The sequence below is a fragment of the Myodes glareolus genome, chromosome 9, assembly GCF_982192425.1.
Source record: "Myodes glareolus chromosome 9, mMyoGla1.1, whole genome shotgun sequence".
Lineage (NCBI taxonomy): Eukaryota > Metazoa > Chordata > Mammalia > Rodentia > Cricetidae > Myodes > Myodes glareolus.
The window spans coordinates 18,630,624-18,653,655 of NC_142034.1; the positions used below are offsets into that span (position 1 = coordinate 18,630,624).

General features: G+C 41.3%; 1 protein-coding gene across 1 annotated transcript in view; it reads left to right on the forward strand.

Moving 5' to 3' along the window:
* Window positions 1–23,032, forward strand: part of Nsf (N-ethylmaleimide sensitive factor, vesicle fusing ATPase) — a 142,409-nt gene that overhangs the window by 12,766 nt on the left and 106,611 nt on the right. The window contains exons 2-4 of the mRNA XM_048445892.3: window positions 9,684–9,769; window positions 11,558–11,657; window positions 14,226–14,265. Of these exons, the coding sequence (XP_048301849.1) occupies window positions 9,684–9,769; window positions 11,558–11,657; window positions 14,226–14,265 (226 nt within the window). The remainder of the gene's footprint in view (window positions 1–9,683; window positions 9,770–11,557; window positions 11,658–14,225; window positions 14,266–23,032) is intronic.

Here is a 23,032-nt window from a genome sequence, read left to right on the forward strand (position 1 = left end):
CCCAGCTTCATCTGAATAGCGGTCTGTCAGAGACTCCAGCCTAGCTGCTCAGGGTGGCAAGGTGAGCTGCTTGATCCAGCTACTAACTCAGAAATAGTGACAGTGGGAGGTTTCAAGCCGCCCTTAGAATTTGATGAAGAAACAAAACAGTCATAGATGTAAACTGAGAAAAGCAAATTAAAAATCCAGTGTCTCTCCAGGCCCGATGGTGTAGGCCTGTAATCCTAGCTACCTGGAAGACTGAGGCAGGGAGGTTGCAATTGTACCTCAAGCCCACCTGTACTACAGAGTGAATTAAGACTCTGTCTGAACATTTAAAACAAGACCAGGTACTGTTGCTCAGTGGTGGAGTATTTGCCTTGCATGCATTAGGCCATGGGTTTTTAGCCCCATTGTGGGGGAGAGAGGTAGATTTACTGAAAATATCCAGATTCTCAGTTGTATTGGCCACATTTCAAGCTCTATGCATGACTAATGACTGCTGGGTCTGACAGCACAGGAAGTCCTTCTGCATGGCTGATTGGAAGCTCAAATCAACAATCTTCTGAGGGGGAGTGCTGAGCAGCACACTCAAGATACAGAGCTCTGTTAGAAGTGAGGCCCAAAAATGACTGAAAAGCTAGGGACCAGCAGATCTTTTTTCTTCTTTTCTCTCTCTCTCTGTGTAGTCCTGACTGTCCTAGAACTCCCTCTGTAGACTAGGCTGGCCTCGAACTCACAGAGATCCGCCTGCCTCTGCTTCCCGAGTGCTGGGATTAAAGATGTGTACCACCACCGCCCAGCAGCAGATTTCTTAAACAGAATGAAAGCAGAAGTAGCTATAAAGGAGTGAAAATAGACTCCATTAAATTGAAGACTGCTTATCAAGCATCATGGGTGTACCTTGCTCAGACCGACAACAGAATCCCACATACAGAGTGGCTTACACAATAGAAATTTCCGTTGTTTAAAATTAAACAACAGTATTTGTTGTTGTTCTTCTAGTTCAGGGGCTTGGAATTTCAAAATCAGGGTGCCAGCATGATAGACGGGTGAGTGCTCTCTCTCTCTGGACTCAATGCAGCCTTCTTCCTGTGTGCCCACGTGGTGGAGAGAGATTCTTAGGCTAGAATCCTGAGTAGAGCCTGGTCCTTTTGATCTTACTCAGTTTCCCTCAAGGTGCTAAACTAACTCCAGAGTAGCACTGGGGTGGCAGTGCCGGTTTTAGGCGGTAGTGTCTCAGTAGGTAAGTGTGTGGGTGGGAGATGACTGAAGCCCTTCTAGAGCATACGCCATGTGAGGGAGGACAGGCTGCAGAGTGCAAGAATTCAAAACACGCATATTTCATAGAACTCGCACCTAGAATACAGAATTCAAAAGCAAACAAAGCAAAACCCTGCCAATTCATCACAAAAAGAAACAACAGGAAGCCAGAAAAATAGACAAAAGGTTCAAACAGGCATTTCAGAAAGATTGTGTCCTTAACTAAGTGCTTGACCCCATTCATCATCAGAGAAACAGGAAGTGACGCTCAGGGAGGCAGTGCTGCACTCTCACCAGGAAGTAGATTAAGAGCACCAGGCTCCCAAGAGCCCTGATGTGGAGCAGCTGGAAGTCCTAACACTGCTGGAAGGAAAGAAGACAAACCAGTACAGCCCCATTGGAAACACCTGTAAGGTCCCAAAACATTCACACAGAAACACATACGTTGTGTCTTTTTTTTTCTTAGACAGGGTTTCTCTGTGTAACCCTGGCTGTCCTGGAACTCTGTAGACCAGGCTGGCCTCAAACTCACAGAGATCTGCCTGCCTCTGCCTCCCAAGTGCTGGGATTAAAGGTGTGCACCATCACCACCTAGCGTTGGTTCCACTTTTCAAAAATGAACACACCCAAGGTATTCAATGCCCAGTTTAAGAAAACAGCATCCCACAGGGCTCCTGTCTTCCAACCCTATCCTCCCAGCAAAACAGCTGCCCCTTCATCACATCTGCCGGGCTGCCTGCTCCTCACTGTGTGCCAGCCCCTCTTCCTGGCAATTTGAATGCAGTTCTGCCCAAAGTGTATGTGGGCTAAGAATCCAGAGAAGGCACTAGAGTGGAGAGACGGAAGATTAGAGAAAAGGGGGCTTTTCTATGTGGATGTTGGGTGCAGAACTCTTCCCCCTTGCCTTCTTTTTTGGTATGCTAGGTAAGCACTCTAGCACTGAACTGTGTGTTTCCAGATTGCCCAAAAGATCCTTTCTAAGGATGAGAAGTAGGTGCATAATCCCTGTTTACAGATGAAAATCAGTAAACCTGATGAAAATCAGCCATTGGACATAAGTATTTCAAAGTAATTTCTAAATTATAGAATATATAAACAGTACCATTCATCATGTTATGCTTATATTTGTCATGAAGCTGTGTTAGGTGAGAAACCTCTCAGTCTTACAAATGTGTGTGTGTGTGTGTAATTACAGGGCTTCAGAGTAACACAGCAATTAAGGTAACTATCATGAGACCTGCCAATATATTTTGCTGCTTTGAAGACATGGTACTCATTAGACCTCAGATTTTGTGATGTCTTTAGGTGCATCGCTGTATTTTCATTTATTTTTGAAGAAATGGGGTCAATTAGTTTTGATTTCTTTAGCAACTTTGGGAGTAAACTCTTTACAGAATAAGAACTCTGTGTTGTGGACTACAATCCTAAAGTGAACCAGCACTTTGCAGCTTTGAAAACACCTTCACAGATCTTTTCTTGTTAGATTCTCAGAGCAACTTTATGAGTTGGCATTGTCAAAATTTGTTTCACAAAACAAAACTCAACCAACTGAAAACCCCACAGCCGTCATGGCGCTTCATGGTGAAGGTTAAAAGTCCTAGAGATCAGGACCGAGACTCCTTTGGCCACTTCTGTTCAATGACGTTGTGAGTTTTAGGTAGGGCCAACGTGCAAGGAAAGGAAAGGAATGAAAGGCACCTGCAACCACCACTATGCGGATGGTGCGGTGTTGCGGGTTTTCCTTTGTTGGTGGTGTTTTGGGTTGTACTGGGGATTGAACCTAGAGACTCAGTGCATGCTGGGTAAGTGCTCTCTCATTGGGCTCCATCTCCAGCCCCAGATGATACTCCTAAAGAATTTATCTACCTGAAAAAAAAAATGACTTAGAGCTGGTAACTAGGTTCAGCAAAACTGTATCATAGATGAGCAATATCCAGACACCAGCCACGTTTCTATACGATGGCAATGGATAATCTTAACAGTGGAAATAAACAGTTCCTGAACTAGCATCAGAAAGAGCGATTCTTCCAAGGAAAGGTAGATTTAAAAATGTATGCTTTGGATTGAGCAATGGTTTTTAAAGTTGTGTTACAAAAGCGTAAGCAATCAGGAAAAATAGAATTTTATCAAAATTGAAATTTTCATGTGTCAAAGGAGATGACTAAGAAAGTGACGACAACCTCCAGAATCGGAGAAGGCATTTTTAAATGAGACGTCGGATGAGGATGTATCAGAACATTGAAGACATATGTTCATATGTATACTTGGATGTAGAGCCAGGCTCACTGTAATCTTGCCACTCTGAAATTGAGGCAGGAGAATCACAAGTTAGAGACCACAGTTGACTGCGTAGCGAGGCCCCGTCTCAACAAACAAACAAACCAAACCCCCAAATTCCACATAACTTCTCTGCCTGGATGGTCATAGCAGTTTTATTCTTAAAGCCCCTAGATGGAAATAATCTGAATGCTCATGGAGGATGCAAACATGGATGATGAACAAAATGAGGTCTGTTCATGCAATGGGATATAGCCCGTGGCAGAACAATGAAGTATAGGTGATATGTGCTACCTGGTTGGACCTTGGAAACATATACTATGGTTTCCTGTGGTCTTTCTCTGAGATAGTTAGTCTCGCCCTAAAATGGTCTGGTCAGAAACTTGTGGTCATCTTCTTCCTGCCTCAGCTTCCCCAGTGCTTGGATTACAGATGTGAGCAGCACCCCCACCACCCCAGCAAACACACATACACATAGGAAAAGTGCAATTTCAGACTGTTAGTTTTTCAGAAATGATCCCCTAGGAGAAATAATTGAGTGGGGCTTGTCATCTAGCCTGGCCCTGGGACAAGCTCTCCTCTTTCCTGTGGGAATATGCTCATCTCTGGAGAAATGTAACCAAGGCCTGAGGTGCCAGAAGAAGAGATGATATATTTTTAAGGGTAATAATCAGGGTGGGGGGACTGTTTGGTGATGAGCCCTTTCTAGTTGGCTAGTCTGCTAGCACACTCTGTTTTTCCTTTCCTTTCCTTCTTTCGGGATAGGGTCTCATTGAGCAAGCCAGGACTGGATTTTAAGTCCCTGTGTGGTTGAGGATTATTTTAACTCCTGATCTTCCTGCCTCCACCTCTCCAGTGCTAGGATTACAGCAGAGTGTTACCACTCCTGCCTCACAATGATTTTTTTTCACTGTTATTCGAATTAAAAGTTTACTTAAGTAATCCATTTTCTTCAGGGAACCTTGACACAAGAGTGTGTTATTTAACTTCCCAAACTTTAATATTGTCCAAAGAAATCTTACTTAAGTCCTTCCCACACACTTTTTTTTTTTTTTTTGAGGAGCAAATTGTCTGTAGTTTAAAGCTTTTGGCATAATTACTTCCACCTCCGTCCCCTTTGGTTTGTTGACATTGCCACATTGGCATTCTTTCAAAAAGCCGGCGGGTAACAGCAGTCTGTAATGTTTGGTATTTTAGACATTTCTATATTCTTAAATAGTCAGGGGTTCCAGTAGCCCAAACAACTCAACTTAATAAAACTGCCCATCACTGATTGTTATTTCATGTTTAAAAGACTATATGTCTATGGTGGTTGGCTTTTATTATTGTCCCCTAGAGGCAAAGCCAGTGTTAGAAAAATTGTGGAATTTTCCTTTGGCATTTCTATGGTAAGTAGATAACTTCACTATTTATAGGGATTTACACTTTGTTTAAAAATGAGATCCCCTGCTTGGCTTACCATAAACACAGATGCTTCTGGGTTCTAATAGGGAGGCCTTTCAGTCATAGCATCTGTTTGAGTTGGCCAGCCAGATGATCTGCACAGATACCCACCCCCCCTTCTCATTAAAGGACATTGACAGTTAAACAGGTTTACAAATGAAAAGGTTAGCTTAACATTTGTAAAGTTTTTATTGTGTTGGCTTATCAGTTGTGTAATTTTTGCTCTATTTATTGTTTTCTGATTTTCCCTGTGTGTGTGGTATGTATTTGTGTGTGCATGCTTTTGCATATGTGTAGGTGAACATGTTTGTGTGTGTGTGTGTGCACACGTTCTGTGTGTACATGGAAAGCAGATGGATTATGTCAAGAATCATCCTCAATTGCTCTTCCTCTTTATCCATTGAGGTAGCAGCTCTCAGCCAAACTCAGAGCGCCCAGATATGGCTAGACCCCTTAACCAGTTTTCTCCATCGATCTCCTGTCCCCACCTTCAGAGCTGTCTTCCTAGCCCCAAGTTGTATAACTTTGAACTGTTAAGTCATTTGAGTCTCATTATGTCATATCCTAAATGACCTTGTAGTACTGTGTACACTTGTTCTTTGGGTAGTTTATGATGCAGTGAAACAGGTTTGTATTACTCTATAGTGTTTAAAAAAAAAAAGCACTCGCTCTGTGCCAGGCCCAGGAAGGACAGACATAAGCAAAATCAAGTCTCTGCTCTTAAGACTTGCTCTATGTATGATCCAAGTGTGCAGGAAGACAATAAGGATATATCCAGGACTTCTGTCAGTCTAGCTGGGAAGGGCAACTGTCCAGGATGTCTGCTAGAGTAAGTGTTGTCTACGCTGGGAATAGTAGAGAGTGGAGGAACTGGCCAAGTAAGGGATGCAAGTTTAGGGGGAATGGTCATAAAAGGAAGAAATCTGAAGGGGAAGAGACTCTTGGAAGATAGAAACTTTAGATTAATTGATGTGTTTCTGACTGATGACTGGTGTGACCTTAGCAAAGGGCTGTTTCGTTTGGAAGGTGAACTTGTGACCCTGACTCTGTTCATGTCATGGGAAATCAGTGATTTCCAAACATTTGATCATGGAATCCCATATGCAAAAGTGTTTCTATAACCCCAGTGTGTCCACTTATAATAATCACTGATGATGTACTAAGATTTTATACACAGTGAAACATATAGAAAAGAATAAGCAAGCTAATGATTAAATGTATAATCTTATATTTTTACTTTACTAGTAATCCATAAAATAAAATGATGGGTCATTGTTTTTTGATATCTTTTGTTTGTTTGTTTGTTTTGATGCAGAGTTTCTCAGTATAAAAGCAGGAACTCGATTTGTAGACCAGGCTGGCCTCAAACTCAGAGAGATCTGCCTGCCTCTGCCTCCCTAGTGCTGGGATTGAAGAAGTGCACCACTGTCACCTGGCTGTTCTTCAATATCTTATTTAAATGTTTTTTCAATGCATCTGTTTAGAGGCCTGTTCCTAAATTTAGCTTATTTTAACACTCCGTTTTAGTGGCAATCAAAGCCTAGATCACAGTAAGGGAATTTGGCTGCACTTTTGAAATTATGATATTTTGTTTCTTTTTTTTTTTTTTAAATCGAACTAATCACCATTTATGGTAATGTTTTACTGAAATGTGGCTAGTGCATTTCCATCTGTCTACTTGTTTTTCTGCAAATTAATCAAAATGCGTTACACTTTTCATAGTGTTAATAAATGTGTTCAGAAAAACTCCTGGAAGCCATTATGTGGATGAACTATTCTGTTCTGTTCCTGGCTTTGAAACACACACGTTTGGAGTTTGTTTTTAGGTTGAGTGTATTCACAGGTGTGGAGGTCGAGGATTTGAGGAGTCAGTTCTTCATTTCCATATGCATCCCAGGGATCAAACTCAGGGTGCCAGGCTTTGGCTCCAGTGCCTTTATCTGTTGAGCCACTGGCCTCTTCAGTAGTACAGTCACTTGGCAATGGCACTGTTTGCAGATATCCATTTTTGAAATGTAATATTCATTAGAGCATTTTTTTTTCCATTTTGAAAAGTGTCTTTTATGGGGTGGTACAGGACAAGTTTTTGTTTATTTACTATCTTTTTGGTAATACGTTACTATGTTCTCTTTAGAAACAGTTAATCATGTTTGAAACAGTCACTTTTTATAAAAGAATTTGTAACTCATTCCTGTTTTCAAATCCTTTTCATTTTGTTTTGTTTTAGTGACAGGTTTTGCTGTGCTTTAGGCTGCCTGGAACTCACTGTGATGCCCAGACTGCCCTGAAAACTGTAGTCTTCCTCAGCCTCAAGCTACAGTTATAGATGTGCACTAATGCCTTAAACTCTTTTAAGTCTCTTGTAATTCTCAGTAATCCCTCTATGATCTTTAAGAAAGGAAGAAATGAGAGGCTGCAGCAATAGCTCAGTGCTTGTGAGCCCTTGCCAAACATGAGAGGGCCAGTCTGGTTCCCAGTGCCACACTCGGTTGTCTGTGACTCCAGCTACAGGGCATCTGATACCCTGTTCTGGTCCCTTAGGTACCCACGACACATGGCATCAATCCCACAAACTCATACATGTACCTAAAAATAAACTATTTTTTTAAAAAAGAAAATATTTTGGTAGCTATTTCCTATTTCTATGTGGAGTGTAGGAAAGATTCGATATTGTAAAGACCTTGTTTAGTATAGAATTGACCTCGTTAACATCCGCACACCTCTTTGGTTCTGACCAACCTGTAGCAGTGATTTACCTGTGAATAAGGTGGTAGCTGCCGTTTTGTTTGTTTGGTTTGGTTTTGTTTTGTTTTTTGTTTTTTTCCCCTTGCACTTGTACTTCAGGACCCTGTGTCTCTTCTCCTAGGAAAACAGCTGTTTGGGTACCTAATTAACACTAATAGTTTTGTGAAGTGCTGGATTAACTGACCTGTGCATTTCGACGGATAGAGAAGTTCATCTTGTGTTATGAAAACTTCACAGTCTTGACACACTTTGAGGGTTTTCTTTGTGTCATTAGGTCTAGAAAGCTTATCTTCAATAAAAAAAACTGTAAAATAAACATAAACAAAAGTACTGAAGTCATCTTGTGTCCCTCAGGATTGTCTTATAAACTCTGAGAACACATACTCTACGTTAGAGACTAGCAACTGAGATAATGATACTGAAAGTGGCCCTTTAAAACTCAAGTTTGGATCTGGGTAGTGCTGGCGCACGCCTTTAATCCCAGCACTCGAGAGGCAGAGGCAGGCAAATCTCCAAATCTGAGGCCAGGTTGGTCTACAGAGTGAGTTCTAGGACAGCCAATGCTACACTGAGAAACCCTGTCTCTAAAAACAAACAAACAACGCAGCACATATACACAACCCCTAAAAACCTGCTGTGGGCATGCACACTTATAATCCCAACACTCCAAGGCCAAGGGAAGGAGGTCCATCAGTTCAAGGCCGGCTTGAGCAGTACAGTAAGAACATGTTTCAATCAAAACATGAAAATAAAATAAACACAAACAAATTAGGTCAAAGTGTATTATATAAATTTAAGGGTTTGGCTTGAAGTTTGAAGAAAAACACAGCAATGACTGCAGATGTTCACTAGAGCTTCCTAGGCAGGTCTGACAAAAGGGTTATTAGATAAAACACTCATGAGCCTAGGGATGTAGCTCAGTTGGTGGCGTGCTCTCCTCACATGCATGGTGCCCCAGGTTAAACCCCAGCACCAAATAAACCAGGTTCTGGTCCACTCCCATATTGCCAGCACTTGGAAAGGGGAAGCAAGAGGATTAGAAATTCAAGGGCCAGCCATAGCCATTGAATTCCAGGCTAGCCTCATGTATACAAGTTTGTGCTTCAGAAACAAACAAACAAAAATCATTATTTATAAAAATGTTTGACTAGTAGGTATTGCCCCAAAAGGCCATTAGTTGCTGTTTTTCTTTTTGGATACACCTTATAATTATTTTTTGTTGAGAAATGTTTGGAAGATTTTTTTGTGTTTGTGGTTTTGTTTTTGTTTTGATTTTCCTTACGAGACAGGGTCTTGTTGTATAGTCCAGGCTAGCCTCAAACTTGCAGTAATCTTCCTGCCTCAGGATGGAAGATGATTTTCTTTCATCTATAGGAAAAACAGTTCATAGCTTCTTGGGATCGCTTATAAAAAGATGCTCTTTGTAACACCTTTTATCAGGTTTATTACTTGGCTTTATTTCATTTTATCAGTCAGGATTCTTTTCTGTGAAAGAGATAGAAAATAAATTCAAATAAACTCGAGCAAAATAAATTTATTGGCTTTAAGCAATAGTCCCAACTGGCCCTGGCCTCAAGGACTTACTTGGTTGTCAGGTCTGTGTTTCCAAGTGTGTATTTGTCTGTGGCCTATGCTTTCTCTGGGACACTGTTGTTCTCATTTAAAGTGGAAAGTCTTCATGTAGTGGTGTGCCAAGGAAGAGTGCTTTCTTCCAATGCCATGAGGAGGGTAGGAGTGTGTGTGGCGGCAGAGGTCCTGTTTCCTGCAGTCACACAAGCCCTGTGTGAAAGAGAGGTGGGCAGCTTCCCAAAGGAAGGGCTTGCTGCTCCCTAGGAGGAAGAAAGGCTGGAGTTAAAATGGAAGAATGTTTACTATAGTATCTGTGGTGATTGACAGTAAAGAGCAGGAGGCACGCCATGTTCTTTCAGGTTAGAAAGCATGGTTTAATCTTGTGTTTTTAATCATTTTTCTTACAGAGTATGCAAGCAGCGAGATGCCCTACCGATGAACTGTCTTTAAGCAACTGTGCAGTTGTGAACGAGAAGGATTACCAGTCTGGCCAGTGAGTAGCTCTCTGACTTGCTTCTTTTAACTTGCTAAGATTTATTTTAGAAACTTCCAAAGAATCATTGTAGGGAAATTACCTTTCATATTACCCTTGCCGAGTTAGAAAATGGAGATGAGATTTTAGTCATTACTATGTCAAACCTTGCTACAGTGCACATACTACATAGAACCCTTTCTAGAAGCCGATTTCCTAACGTAGGCACTGAGCACAGGGGTCACATAGCGTGGTTGGTAGTCATTTTGCTCTGGAGTCACCTTGGCAAAGTTTGGATTCCAGCACTGACAGTCACAAACTGATGACCACAGATAAGACCTTGGCCATCTTTGTGTTCCTGCGTCCTGATCTATAAAATGGGGGTGTGGTGAGGAACAGCTTACTCCAGTGAAACATATTTTCATCAGTGCCCAGCATGTTAGCAAGCTCGCCATAATTTTCACTAGTGTGAGCTTTGTTACTATGATAATGTAAGAGGTGCCAAAAGTTGAAGATTTACAAAACCCTCAAATCGTTAAAACAATTTTCATCATAATTTATCCTAACTGATTCACATCCCCTCCTGACCTTCTAAAGACTGTTGGCAAGCTCAGTGCCATCTACATCAAAAGGCTGCCTGGGCTCTTAAGGAATCAGCCTCAGCATGAGCTGGAGACACTATCGAGTATTCTCTGATGCTAAATTGAAGATAAGACTTTCAAACAAATGGACTGAGCGTCAGTTATCAATGAGAGAGTTTTATGGAATTCTTTTACATAACATAGTAGATATAAGGGGTTTGTGTCTGAGCAGCAAAGCAGTATATACACATGCACACACACACATATAAACTAACTATAACGTTAAAAGATACAGCATTGTAAAAACGCCATTTGTTGAAAGATAGGTGGGTCAGGTGACACAATGACAGAGCATGTGCCTGCCGTGTTTAGGCTCTGACAGGTTTGTTCTGCAGCTGTCCCCCATCCCCACTGTCATTTATATACAAAAGGTAGTACTGGCCCATCACAAGATCTGGAGAGTCTGTCTCAAAGGGCTCATTAGTTTCCTGGGTAGAAGATTATCATGAGATGGCTTTATATAATATATATGTCATTGATAAATTATGAATTGTCCAGAGGTAGAGGATTATCATGAGATGGCTTTATATAGTATATATGTTGTGGATAGCATATGATAATTTGTGAGTTGTCCAGAGGTAGAAGATTATCATGAAAAAAATTATCATGAGATGGCTTTATATAATATTTATGTTGTGGATAACGTCTGATAACTGACGAACTGGTCCAGAGTTCTTTGAAATTTTGACATCTGAATGAAAGTTGATGTATTTGGGGAAGTTTTCATTTTTAATAGCTATTTTATACATTGCTATCATAAATGTTCAAGCTTTGAGAGAGTCTGATGAAAGATTTAATAACCTTAGAAACTAACCGCTGTCTCATGGCCTAGCTCTTCTGCCTTTGGTTCCCTTCTGTTTGTTTTACTGGGATGTGGGAAATCACCCTCAGGAACGGAATTCATCTTTCTTTTACTTAATAGCAGGGACTCTGAATCGCTGCTTCAGTCCCTGTAGCCTGGAAACGTCACCAAGTTGGTGTTTGAACGGGATGTGCTTGGCTGGATTTTGTCCAGGCCAAGGAGTCTTTATGTTGGGAAGATATCTTGAGTTAGAGTTCTCCGTCAGGACTCTCATGTGATACCGTGTTTCTGTCTGTGTGTGGGAAGAACATGTGCAGAAGACATGTTCTTGTTGAGTTGGAGTCCTGACCGTGCTCTGTCTTTCAGGCATGTGATTGTGAGGACATCCCCCAATCACAAATACATATTTACGCTGCGGACCCATCCATCCGTGGTTCCAGGGAGCATTGCATTCAGCTTACCCCAGGTAACAACCAACAGCGTATTTCCTTGCAGCCTAGATGTTTCGGCAGAGTCAATTCATGTCGAGCAAGCGTTGCCCTAGAACTGTGCTGACTCATTGGAGACAAACTAGATGTTATATAAAGAAGTTAAAGATACATTCTTTTTTGAAAAGTGTTTTATTTTATTCATTTTGTTTTGGGGAGGCACATAAGCCATAGTGGAGGTCAGAGAGCAACCGGCAGGGACTACTCTATCATGTGGGTCCTGGGTCTCAAGTTCATGTTATTAGGTTTGATGGCAAACATTAGAACCTTCTGAATCATCCCTCTGGCCTTACTGTCTTAATTGCCAATTATTTGCAACAGTACCTTTGATTTGTATTAATTTTTATTCTAATTTAAAAAAATTAGAATGGTCTGACATAATACCAGTTAGCTCTCGGAAAAGAGCTAAATCCCAGGGTTACAGTAAATATATAAAACAACACCTCATTTATCTTACTTATAAATTGAAATCTAATAATAGAGGTTTTTTTTAATAACTTATTTAACTTTATTTTATGTGCATCGGTGTGAAGGTGTCAGATCCCCTGGAACTTGAGTTACAGACAGTTGTGAGCTGCCATGTGGATGCTGGGATTTGAATCCAGGTTCTCTGTAAGAGCAGCCAGTGCTCTTAACCACTGAGCTGTCTCTCCAGACCCCAACAGAGGTTTTATAATGCTGTAGTGTCAGACCTAACCTGCAATGACTAGTTGTTTAGATTACTGTCTAACTTCCTGGGCTTCTCCAGAGCTGGGAAGGTGGCACGTATAGTGGGTGGATTGTGCAGAATCCGCAGTGGCACTGCCCACTGCTCACTCAGTACCACAAGTGCCCCCTGACACTGGTGAGCCCATACCCCTAGCAATGTCAGTCTACATTTGTCTCTACAGATTGAAAGTTTGAACTATGTGAGACCCCAGCTAGCTCTGTCTGAAAAAAATAAGTGAACTGATTAATTAATTTAGTTTAATAAAAGTTTAGGCTGTCACTGGGTTTGCCAGCTTTGAACTAGGCTAGCCAAGGCTACATACTGAGACCGTGTCTCAAAAAACAAAACAAATTCCTCCCAAGATACACTCCAAAGTCAGGCATTGTTTTAAGTACGCTCGAATGTGGTAAGTGATTCAGTTCTCAGGAGAAGCGCTGGATCCTGTCACTGTCGTCCAAAGATGGTCTTTGCAAGAGAACCCCAGAACCTCAGTGTAGCCGCACTGTATCCCAAAGACAAGGTTTAACTAACATCATGAAATGTCTTCTTGGCCAGATAGAAGATGGGGTTTTGTGGAGGGTCTTTTGGGGGATGTGGGGCAGAGGAAGGAGTGTGACCCAGGGGAAAGAGATTGAAAGGGAAGCACTCATGGTGTATGTTCATGTTGTAGCAACCCCCGCACCCCTGAACCCCAGAACCCACTGTGATCACAACAAGTAGGCAAGCCAAGGGTTTTCTGCCAGAAGTTGTTTTTCCAGCATTCTCTGGGGCGTTATCAGTATTAACTGACTTTAAATCTGTGTCACGGTAGCCCTTGAATTCTTACCTAGATACATTGTGTTCTGCCTCCTGCCAGTGTATTCAGGACTGGGAACTGGCGTTACGTGCTACAAAAGGTGATACTGACCAGTTTCTGGTTTGGGTCCCAACTTAAGTTTCAGTGTGAACAATCTGACCAGTTGTAGTTGAATTTCCTGAATTTAAATTTGTATTTGAGGTATTCTAACAAGTCATACAAAACTAACGGCAGCCATGCACTTGAAACAGAAGCAGCTGCTGACGTGAGGACGGTGAGGTGTCTTATATTGTCTAGAACATTCCGTGCCATGGCAAGCTTTGTTCCAGAGGGACACTCCAGTCACGGTGGCACATGGTGGCACACACTAAGAGGAATCCGAAGTTTCAGGCCAACCTGGACTATATAATGGAACCCTGTCTCAGACAACAGCAACAACAATAAAAATCAAATCCCCCAAATTAAAAAAAAAGCTTTGTACATTTTCTGTAGGGTCTAATATACATTTATTTCTGGGTTATCTATAAAAAAAGGAACCACGATTTGCTTAGCTTAAAGTAATAGAAAATTTAACCGATACAAAAAATGATAAGAAGAAAACAAAAATGAATAGAAATGAAAAAGTATTATTCTCTAATAGTCCTAAAAGATAGAATCTTGAAAAGGTACCCTGGAAGCAAGCTGCCTCTGAGGGCTCTGGGAAGGCTGGCTGTGCCCAGCTGGTGGTGGCGTTGGCAGTCTTTGGCTGGCATCTCTTCAGTTTCCACATCTGGTATCACATGGCATGCTCTTGTGTCTAGGTTTTATCCTAATGCAGTCTACAAAGACCCTAATTCTAAATACAGTTAGATCCACAGGTCCTGGGGGCAAAAGACTGGCATTTAGAATGTGGGTGTGGGGTCACAGTTCAGCACATAACAGCACCCTGAGTCTGGGCTTTATAGTGTCTGTCTGAAATTTACAAATCTTCATCTTTTTTTATGTCTCTGATTTTGATTGTCTTGATTTTAACCATTTTTTTTCTCTCATTTATTTTTTTAGCGAAAATGGGCTGGACTTTCTATTGGGCAGGAAATAGACGGTAGGTATTTTTTTTCTTTTTTTTTTTTAGTTATCTAAAGCTGATTGTCTGTGTTTTTTCATTCATTAAGCTCTATATAATTACTGATTATTAGACTTTAACCCTTCATTCCCTCAGAGTACCAGTGACAGCTATGTAAATAGCAAAGGTGTGCTGCCCGTAGCCCTTCCTCCTCTCTCAGTAAAGTGCGTTACTTTGCCAAGAGCGTTACAGTTCATCAGCTTTCTCCCTGGTGGCTGGAACTGGAGCTCAGGTCCTCACGCTTAAGGAGCAAGCGGTTCGCTAGCTGAGCGAAATTTTTGTCTTTTAAAAAATCTTACTTTTCCTTTCTTTATTCACAGAATCTTAATAAATTCATTTTAACATATTTTCTCTTGAGTAGTTTGCTAAATTCGTTGCCTTTCTCATATTTGTTTCTGTCCTCAGTGTTAGTCCTCTGACTTAGTTTTGAGGAGGCTAGTGTGGCTCAGAGAATGCTTGCCTCCTGTATTGATCTGACCTCTGTTGCTGCGATAAAGATCGTGACCGAAAGCAACTTGGTGTGGAAAGGATTTGTTTGGCTCACAATGTTGCTATCACAGCCCAGCATTGGTGGGAGCCAAGGCAGAAAGTTGAGCAGGGCAGGACACTGGAGGCAGAACCACAGCAGAGGTCTGAGGACTACTGCTTAAGGGATTGCTCTCCATGGCTCTCTAAGCTTGGTTTCTTATCCAATCACCTGCCAGGGGGGGGGGGCGGGGGGGCGGGGGCGGACACTCTCCAGAGTGGGCTGGGACCTCCAACATCAATCAATCATTAGTCAAGAAAATGCACTGCAGATTTGCCTACAGGCCAGTCTAATGCAGACACTTCCTCAGTTGAGGTTCCCTCCCCCCAGATCACTGTAGCTTCTGGTGACAAACTAACTGGCACACCTAGCACATATGTGCACATGGCCCCCATTCATAAAAAACAAGTAAGAAAAAATAAAATCACAAGTTGGAAAGATGGGTTCATGCTCTTGAACACAGGAGGACCAATTCAGATCCCCAGCACCCACACAAATGTTGGGTGGGTGTGGTAGCCTGCTTATGATACTAGCATTTGGGAGGGAGAGATAGTAGAACAAACAGGTAGACCAGCAAATCAGTAAGTTCCAGGTATTACAAGACTGCCTCAATTATATAAGGTGGAAATCAGTGAAGGAAGGTCTTCACATGTATGTGCATGCACATGTCCCCCCGACACTGTGCCCAGATACATATATACACACCATATATACATACACATGCAAAAACAAATAACAATGAAAAGTCCAAGATTTGTCTAAGAATAGATAGTTTGAATTGTGATGTGTGTTTTTGTATGTATGTGCATGGTGTTTTTGTTTCATTTTGTTTTCTGTTTCATGGATGTTTGGGGGAAGACATCACAATTGAAATGTTGTGATATTTTGTTATATGTTGCTTTCTTTTTATAGTGACCTTGCAAGCAAGTATTTTCCCCATGGTCTCTGGATAATATTATTGGTCTAGGAACATTCCTTTCTGTTATTATAGAGAACTACAATCCCTTTGTGGAACATTTTTGGGGTGGAAGGGAAAGGTTGGTTGACATGGCCTGTTTCTCTTCCAGGGGACTCAGGATTAATTCATAGTACCCAATTAGAGGCTCACAACCCTTTGTAGTCCCAGTCCCAGGGTATCTGATGTCCTCTTCTGGCCCCCAAGGGCTCTGTATGCATTGATGCATGGGCATACATAACAGCAAAATACCTATGTGCACATTAAAATAAAAAAGGAAACAGTTGGTTCAGCTCTTAAAGGCTAGGCTCACAACCAAAGTGTTTATAAAAAAGGAAAACAGTTGATGTGGCTATCTCAAGTCTTATTTATTTTTAGATAATATCTCTGGATCTGGATCTGTAGACTGCCACTTCGTCTGTCTGTCTGTCTTGAGACAGTCTCTCTTTGCAGCCCTAGCTGGCTGGAATTCACTATGTAGACCAAGCTGGCCTCAAACCAAGAGATACTCCTGTTTTTGCCTTCTGAATGCTGTGATTAAAGTCATGTCCCACCATGCCTGGCTGAATTCCAAATCTTTGCTTTCCTGTCACTTGATGCTATATTTATCTTTTGGGGGGATGATTTTGCCTGGGTTTTGTCTATGGTTATCCCTTCCACTCTCCTTTTTTGCTTCCCATCTCCCACAATGGGAGTGCTATGTGTTCACATCTCTTTTCAAATAATTCAGTTTTCCTGGTGTCCTATGACTGTGGACTGTGTGTGGTATTATTGTCCTCCTTGTTGCTATGATAGGGTCACTGTTATCTCTCAGCCCAGAGTTTTTGAAGATATTTTCAGACATAGTAGCTTTAACCTGAATCAAAGAAGATAATATCTGGGCCCGGGGGCGGTGGTGGCGCACACCTTTAATCCCAGCACTCGAGAGACAGAGGCAGGCGAATCTCTGAGTTCGAGACCAGCTTGGTTTACAGAGCTAGTTCCAGGACAGACTCCAAAGCTACAGAGAAACCCTGAAGATAATATCTGAGAGAAGCTGGTAAAATGGTAGCCCGTTGTTTATCTCTCTCAGAAAAGTGACAGGAGAATGCCAATGGAAGTGTTTGTCTAGAACATGACAGCTGACTTTTTTTCCGAGTTGGAGGGAAGGTAAGCCTTTAGGTTACCTTTAGTTGACTCTTTATTCATTGTGGAATCAATAAGAGGGATGAAAAAATTGGATAAAAATGAAGGGCTTCAGTCTAGGTAAGGGCATTGGATAGGACAGAGTGCATAGTCAGCGCTCCCCAGACTAGCCTGACAGGACTGCCTGGAAGGTTGATTTTTAAAAACAGTTTCACAGGCTCTTGGGGGAATCTGATTCATGTGTCAGTGTTTTTAACAGTCACCTCTAAGTGGTTCTTCTCAGCCACATTTTGGGAAACACTGACATAAGCGATTCCCTTAGCTATCACCTCTTCACCTGAGGCATAGCGCGAAGCTGGGACAGCAGAGGAGTTAGCACCTGAGCAAAGTAGGTCAGTGCGTGAAGCCAGGGTTCCCTGTTCATTAGAGATGGAAGCCAGAACTTGGTGAACTACTTAATGAGGTCTGAATGTGGGACTGGTTTATAGTTTCCTTAAATTTGTTTCAATGAAAGGGCAAGAACATTTTTAAACTTAACTTCAAAAAGGTTTATTTTTTGTGTATGTTTGTGTGCCTGCATGACTTTATGAGTGTATGTTCACCTACGTGAATGCTGGGACCTTCAGAGACCAAGGGCATTGATGCCCCTGGAACTGGAGTTCTAAGCAACTGAGCTGCCCTGTGTGGATACTAGGAACTAAACCCAGGCATTTGTCTTAACCTCTGAGGTATCTCTCCAGCCCTTAAAGTATAACTTTCAAATATTTTTATAAAAATATAAAAATAGTTTTCTATTTGAAAAAGTATATGTGGTGATTTGGATACCATTGGCCCCCACAGACTCAAATATTTGAATGCTTGGTCCTCAGTTGGTGGAACTGTTTGGGAAGGATTAAGAGGTGTGGCCTTGGGGCTGGAGAAATGACTCAGCGGTTAAGAGCACTGACTGATCTTCCAGAGGACCCTGGTTCAATTTCCAGCACCCACATGGCAGCTCACAACTGTCTGAAAATTCAGTTCCAGGGAATCTGACACCTTCACACCAATGCACATAAAATAAAAGATAAATAAATCATAAATATTTAAAAAATATTTATTTTTTTTAAAAAAAAGAGGTGTGGCCTTGTTGGGGAAGATGTGTCACAGGGGGCTAGCTTTGAGGTTTGAAAAGCCCATGCCATTTCCAGTTACTTTCTCCCTGCCTTGTATTTGTGGAATATAAGTGCTTTACTGTCTCTCTCCTGCTGCCATGCTCCCTGCCATGATGGTCATGGATTCTAACCCTTTGCAACTGTGAACCCCCAAACAAAATGCTTTCCTCTCTAAGTTGTCTTGGCCATGGTGCCTTATCAAGCAATAGAACAGTACCTAAAGACATTATGTTGTAAAGTTTGATGGGTTAAAATATATATTTTATGGCTGACAGTATGTTACAAAACCAGTTTCCTTCTACCATAAATGATTTCTTGTCTAGAATCAGATTTTTTTTCTTTTTTTAAAAAAGGGTTTCTCGGGCTGGAGAGATGGCTCAGAGGTTAAGAGCATTGCCCGCTCTTCCGAAGGTCCTGAGTTCAATTCCCAGCAACCACATGGTGGCTCACAGCCATCTGTAGTGGGGTCTGGTGCCCTCTTCTGTCCTACAGACATACACACAGACAGAATATTGTATACATAACAAATAAATAAATATTTAAAAAAATAAAGAGTATTCCTCTCTTTCAAAAAAAAAAAAAAGGGTTTCTCTGTGTAGCACTTGCTATCTGGAACTCACTGTGTAGACCAGGCTGGCCTTGAACTCACAGAGACCGTGCCTTTGCCTCAAGTACTGCCATTAAAGGCATGCACCACCCACCTGAGAGTCAGATCTTTAGAGAGGCGAATGAAGGAGACTTCATGGGTCAAGCTGTAGTCAAGTGATTGAGCCACACTAAGGCATGTGGGGCAGATGTATGAGGCACGGATTGGGGATGGCTGATGTGGATAGTGTGGTCCTAAGGGAGGACCTGCTCTTCAGTGCCCGTGGTGATGCACATGTGATTCAGGGCTGCTGGCATGGGGATCCTGACTGTGAGGCTCTGGAGATACATCAGTTGTTTTAGTGTGAGAGTGTTTTCTGGAAGGGTCACCTCATGTGCCATCTTTCTGCCTGACAGTGTCATATTGTATCAGACTTAATTCAACTTCCCTGAACCTGGAGTTACAAACAGCTTTTAGATGTCACGTGCAGGTCCTCCGTAAGATCAGCCAGTGCCCTTCAGTGCCCTTCAGTGCTGAACCGTCTCTCCAGCAGTTGAAAGAATCACTTTAATTAGTACTATATTTTTAAAAAGTTCATCACCTTCTGCTTTGTTCCTGTGTGGAACTTTCAGACGGGAACTTTCTTTGGGACTGGCCATGGTGCTGACCTCCCGGGCCCTGTCCGTGGTGCTGACCGTAGCCTTGGCTAATGCAGCAGCTTGGTTTTTGCTATTTAGGAACATGACTTTAAATTAAAAATGTGTTTAATATATACAGTTTATTGATAATATTTTAATATACACATTAAGATTTCTCAAGTTGAAGATACTACACATGCATGTGAATGCACACACACGCATACATATTATTGTACTGCTTTGGAGTCTTCAATGCCCAGCATGGTATCACGGTATACAAATCCTTATGTAATATATTTTTCATTCAATATTTTAGAGGCTATATATCTTTATTAAAGTATATCAAGTTTATATTCTAATAAAACTGCTATATAGTATTCCATTTACGAGTTTACTGCATTTCGTTCCTTGTTCTCCTACTGATCAGTGTTTCTCAGTGTTTGGCCATCTGCAAATGATGCCATAGTGAGTCTCCCTGTAGATATCACTTTAGTCAGATGTTCAGGGGTGTCTGGATAGATACCTGTAATGGAATTACCGACTCATTTGTTTTCATAATGTTTCAAACTAGAAATATTTTACTGCATGAAAAGCAATGAATCTCTCTTTCTTATAAAAGTTTTTCAACATATAACTATAACCTATAATTGCTATAAAACTTGACAAGGGGCTAAAACATCAGAATTGGAGAGAGGAGAGTATTCTAAAACTTTTGGCCAAAACTTGAATTTATTCTTCCATCTTTAAGTTCATTTTCCAGCCCTTTCTTGGGCTCTGTTAGTTTGTTTACAAAATATTTAAAACATATTTGTCCTCATTTAAGATGCCAAGTCAAAGAATAAAAAAAATGTGATTACACAAGCAATTCCATTAAAAGAATTACAGAAAATCTTTGTGCCTAACTTGAGTGGCTGTAATATGTAAAGTAAGGTTAGAATAGAATTTGGAGTTTTACTGATTGTTAAGACTTACCTAATCCAGTCTTCTTGGTGACACTTGTGGCAGTTGAAGGCTCAGAGAGATTGAATGATTTACTTAGAGTCCAGCGGGATCTGTTGATATGCAGACTCAGAATTCCACTGAAATCATAGTGTCAGAGATTTCACTTGAAAACCATCCAGTGGCTCTTTGTTTGACCAGTATACCTCATAAATGAACCATACTCTATCTAAAATGAATGTTAAAAATCTATTTTTTATGTTTTTAAGACTTACTTTTTGAGGCAGGAGAGATGGCTCAGCAGTTAAGGAATTCGTTGCTCTTGCAGAGGACCTGAGTGTGGCTTTCAGGACTATTTTCAGCCTGTTTACAACTGCCTGTAACTCCAGCTCCAGGACCTGACACCTCTGGCCTCTGAGGGCACTGGCATACATATGCACATACACATGCACAGACACACATGCACAGATACACTATACGCATAATACAATAAATCTTAGAGTTAATTTTTTGACAGTTTCATAGATACAAAATAAATTTTAGTCATTCTTGCCCTCCTGTTATCCTCTCTCATCTCCCTTCCCTTTCTTCTTTGAAATAATTCTCCCCAGCAGCTCTTAAGATACACATAATAGAATACTTTTTTAAAGATTTATTTATTTATTATGTATAGTGTTCTGCGTGAATGCCAGAAGAGGACACTGGTATCATTATAAATGGTTGTGAGCCACCACATGGCTGCTGGGAATTGAACTCGGGGCCTTTAGAAGGGCAGCCGGTGCTCTTACTCTCTGAGCCAAATCTCCAGCTCCATAATAAAATCTTATAGAGTTTATTTTTCTTCTTTGGCTGTTTCCTAAGGTATATGATAACGTTTAGCCATTCTTGCTCCCCTGTTATTCTCTCATTCTTCTTCCCTCTCTTCACAGAAACCATTCTCTCCAGCCACGCTTTTATTTTTCATTCTGGTGTGTGTGTGTGTGTGTGTGTGTGTGTGTGTGTGTGTGTGTGTGACCACCTGAGTGTGTTTAGGAGTGTTTGCATTAGCATGGGTGGGTGGTTAGTTACTGGAGCAGGGACAACTTATCCATGGCTACCAGCTGTTGAAAATGACACCCCTCCCCCAGCTCTCATCCGCTGTCTGTAGTCCCTCCAGACATCATTTTCCATGACGAAGGGTTCAAAGGCCTTTAATAAACAAACATTGATTTATTTAATATTTGTATAGCTGTGTGTTGTGGTGTGCATTTGGAAATCAGAGGAGAACTAGTGAGATTCAGTTTTTTTTCTCCCGCCATGTGGGTTTTAGGGATTGAACTCAAGTTGCCAGGCCTTGCAGTGAGTACTTTTGCCCCTGAACTACCTTGCTGGCCTAGATGTTCTTTCGCAGTGTACCTCCATATCCTCTGGCCCTTTCATTCTTTCTACCCCATATTCTTAGAAAAAGATACAAAAAATTACTTAAAGATTTTTTTTATGTTTAATTATGTGTATGTGTGTCTGTCAGTGTGTGGGTATATACATGTGTGAGAAGGTGCCAGTGACCAGATCACTGGATCCCCTGGAGCTGGAGTTAGAGTGTGGGTCACTTGATATGGCTGTTGGGGATTGAATTCAAAGCTGATTGCTTAGCCCCCTAGCCCCCACTGCAGCCCCCTTTTCACCTGTCTTATGAGCGCTGCAGAGACAAGTATTTGGTGTGATTGGTGCTGAAAGCTGGTCAATTGCAAGGCTGGTTAAAGGCCTTTTCTTGAAGCTTTGGTCTGTGGACTAGAGTACTGTATGTCTTTTGTGTGTAAATGTCAGTCATGATTTCTATGTGAGTTTCTTTGAAATGGAAGGAGAACTTGGACTTTTTGAAACATTTAAATACTTTTAGATTTTTAAATGTTATTTTGTTTCTTTGTTATTTATTTTATGCATGTGGATGTTTTATTGGCATGCATGTTTGTGTGCCATGTGTGGGACTGGTACTGGTAAAGACCAGAAGAGGGCATCAGACCCCCCCGGGAACTGGAGTTACAGAGGGTTGTGAGCCACTGCATGGATGCTAGGAATTGAACCTGGGTTCTCTGGACGAGCAATAAGTGCTCTTAGCTTCTGAGCTGTCTGTCACTCCAGTTCCCGTGTTGGATTTTGTATGGATTTTATCCATAATCTTTTCTAATTTTTTGTTCTTGCCTAGGTGATATTTTCTTTTTAAAGAGCAAACTAAAAGTGTTTCCTACTATTTTATAACTTCAATTGTAGTGTTAATCCCATCAATCAAGAATAAGACCACTACCATAGTTTAAAGCTAAATTTGAAGCAAATTTAACTGAATACTGGTCAGGTAGATGGACTCTGGCCATGTTTATACCCAGGTTCCCAGGAAATGGCCCAGAATCAAGTATGGTGAGGACTTAAGAAGGAAAACCCATAATTCATTGCATTTCCCATCAGGCCCAATCATGGACAAACGTATATCCTGACATTATATCCTGCCTACGTACCTCCCGCATACATGGAATCAGGCATATCCTAGATGGACTAAGCAAACTTGTTAGGGGGGTGAAAACATATGGCTTGTTATCGCCCATAAACAATAGCCTCTAGAATTTCAGAAACTATCTGTCCTTGGGCAAAGGACTTTCAGATCAGAGGCATTTTTTTTTGTCTCATAGATCTCTATGGCATAGTAATTAAAACTTAAAATATAACTTTGGCTCTGACATTCTTCCCTTGAGTTGTATCCTGAGTCAAATCCTTGACTCTGTGATGGGTACTTGTTTACACTGGATCTAATAAACATCATCTTAATGGTACCCAGACTGGAATTATCATTTA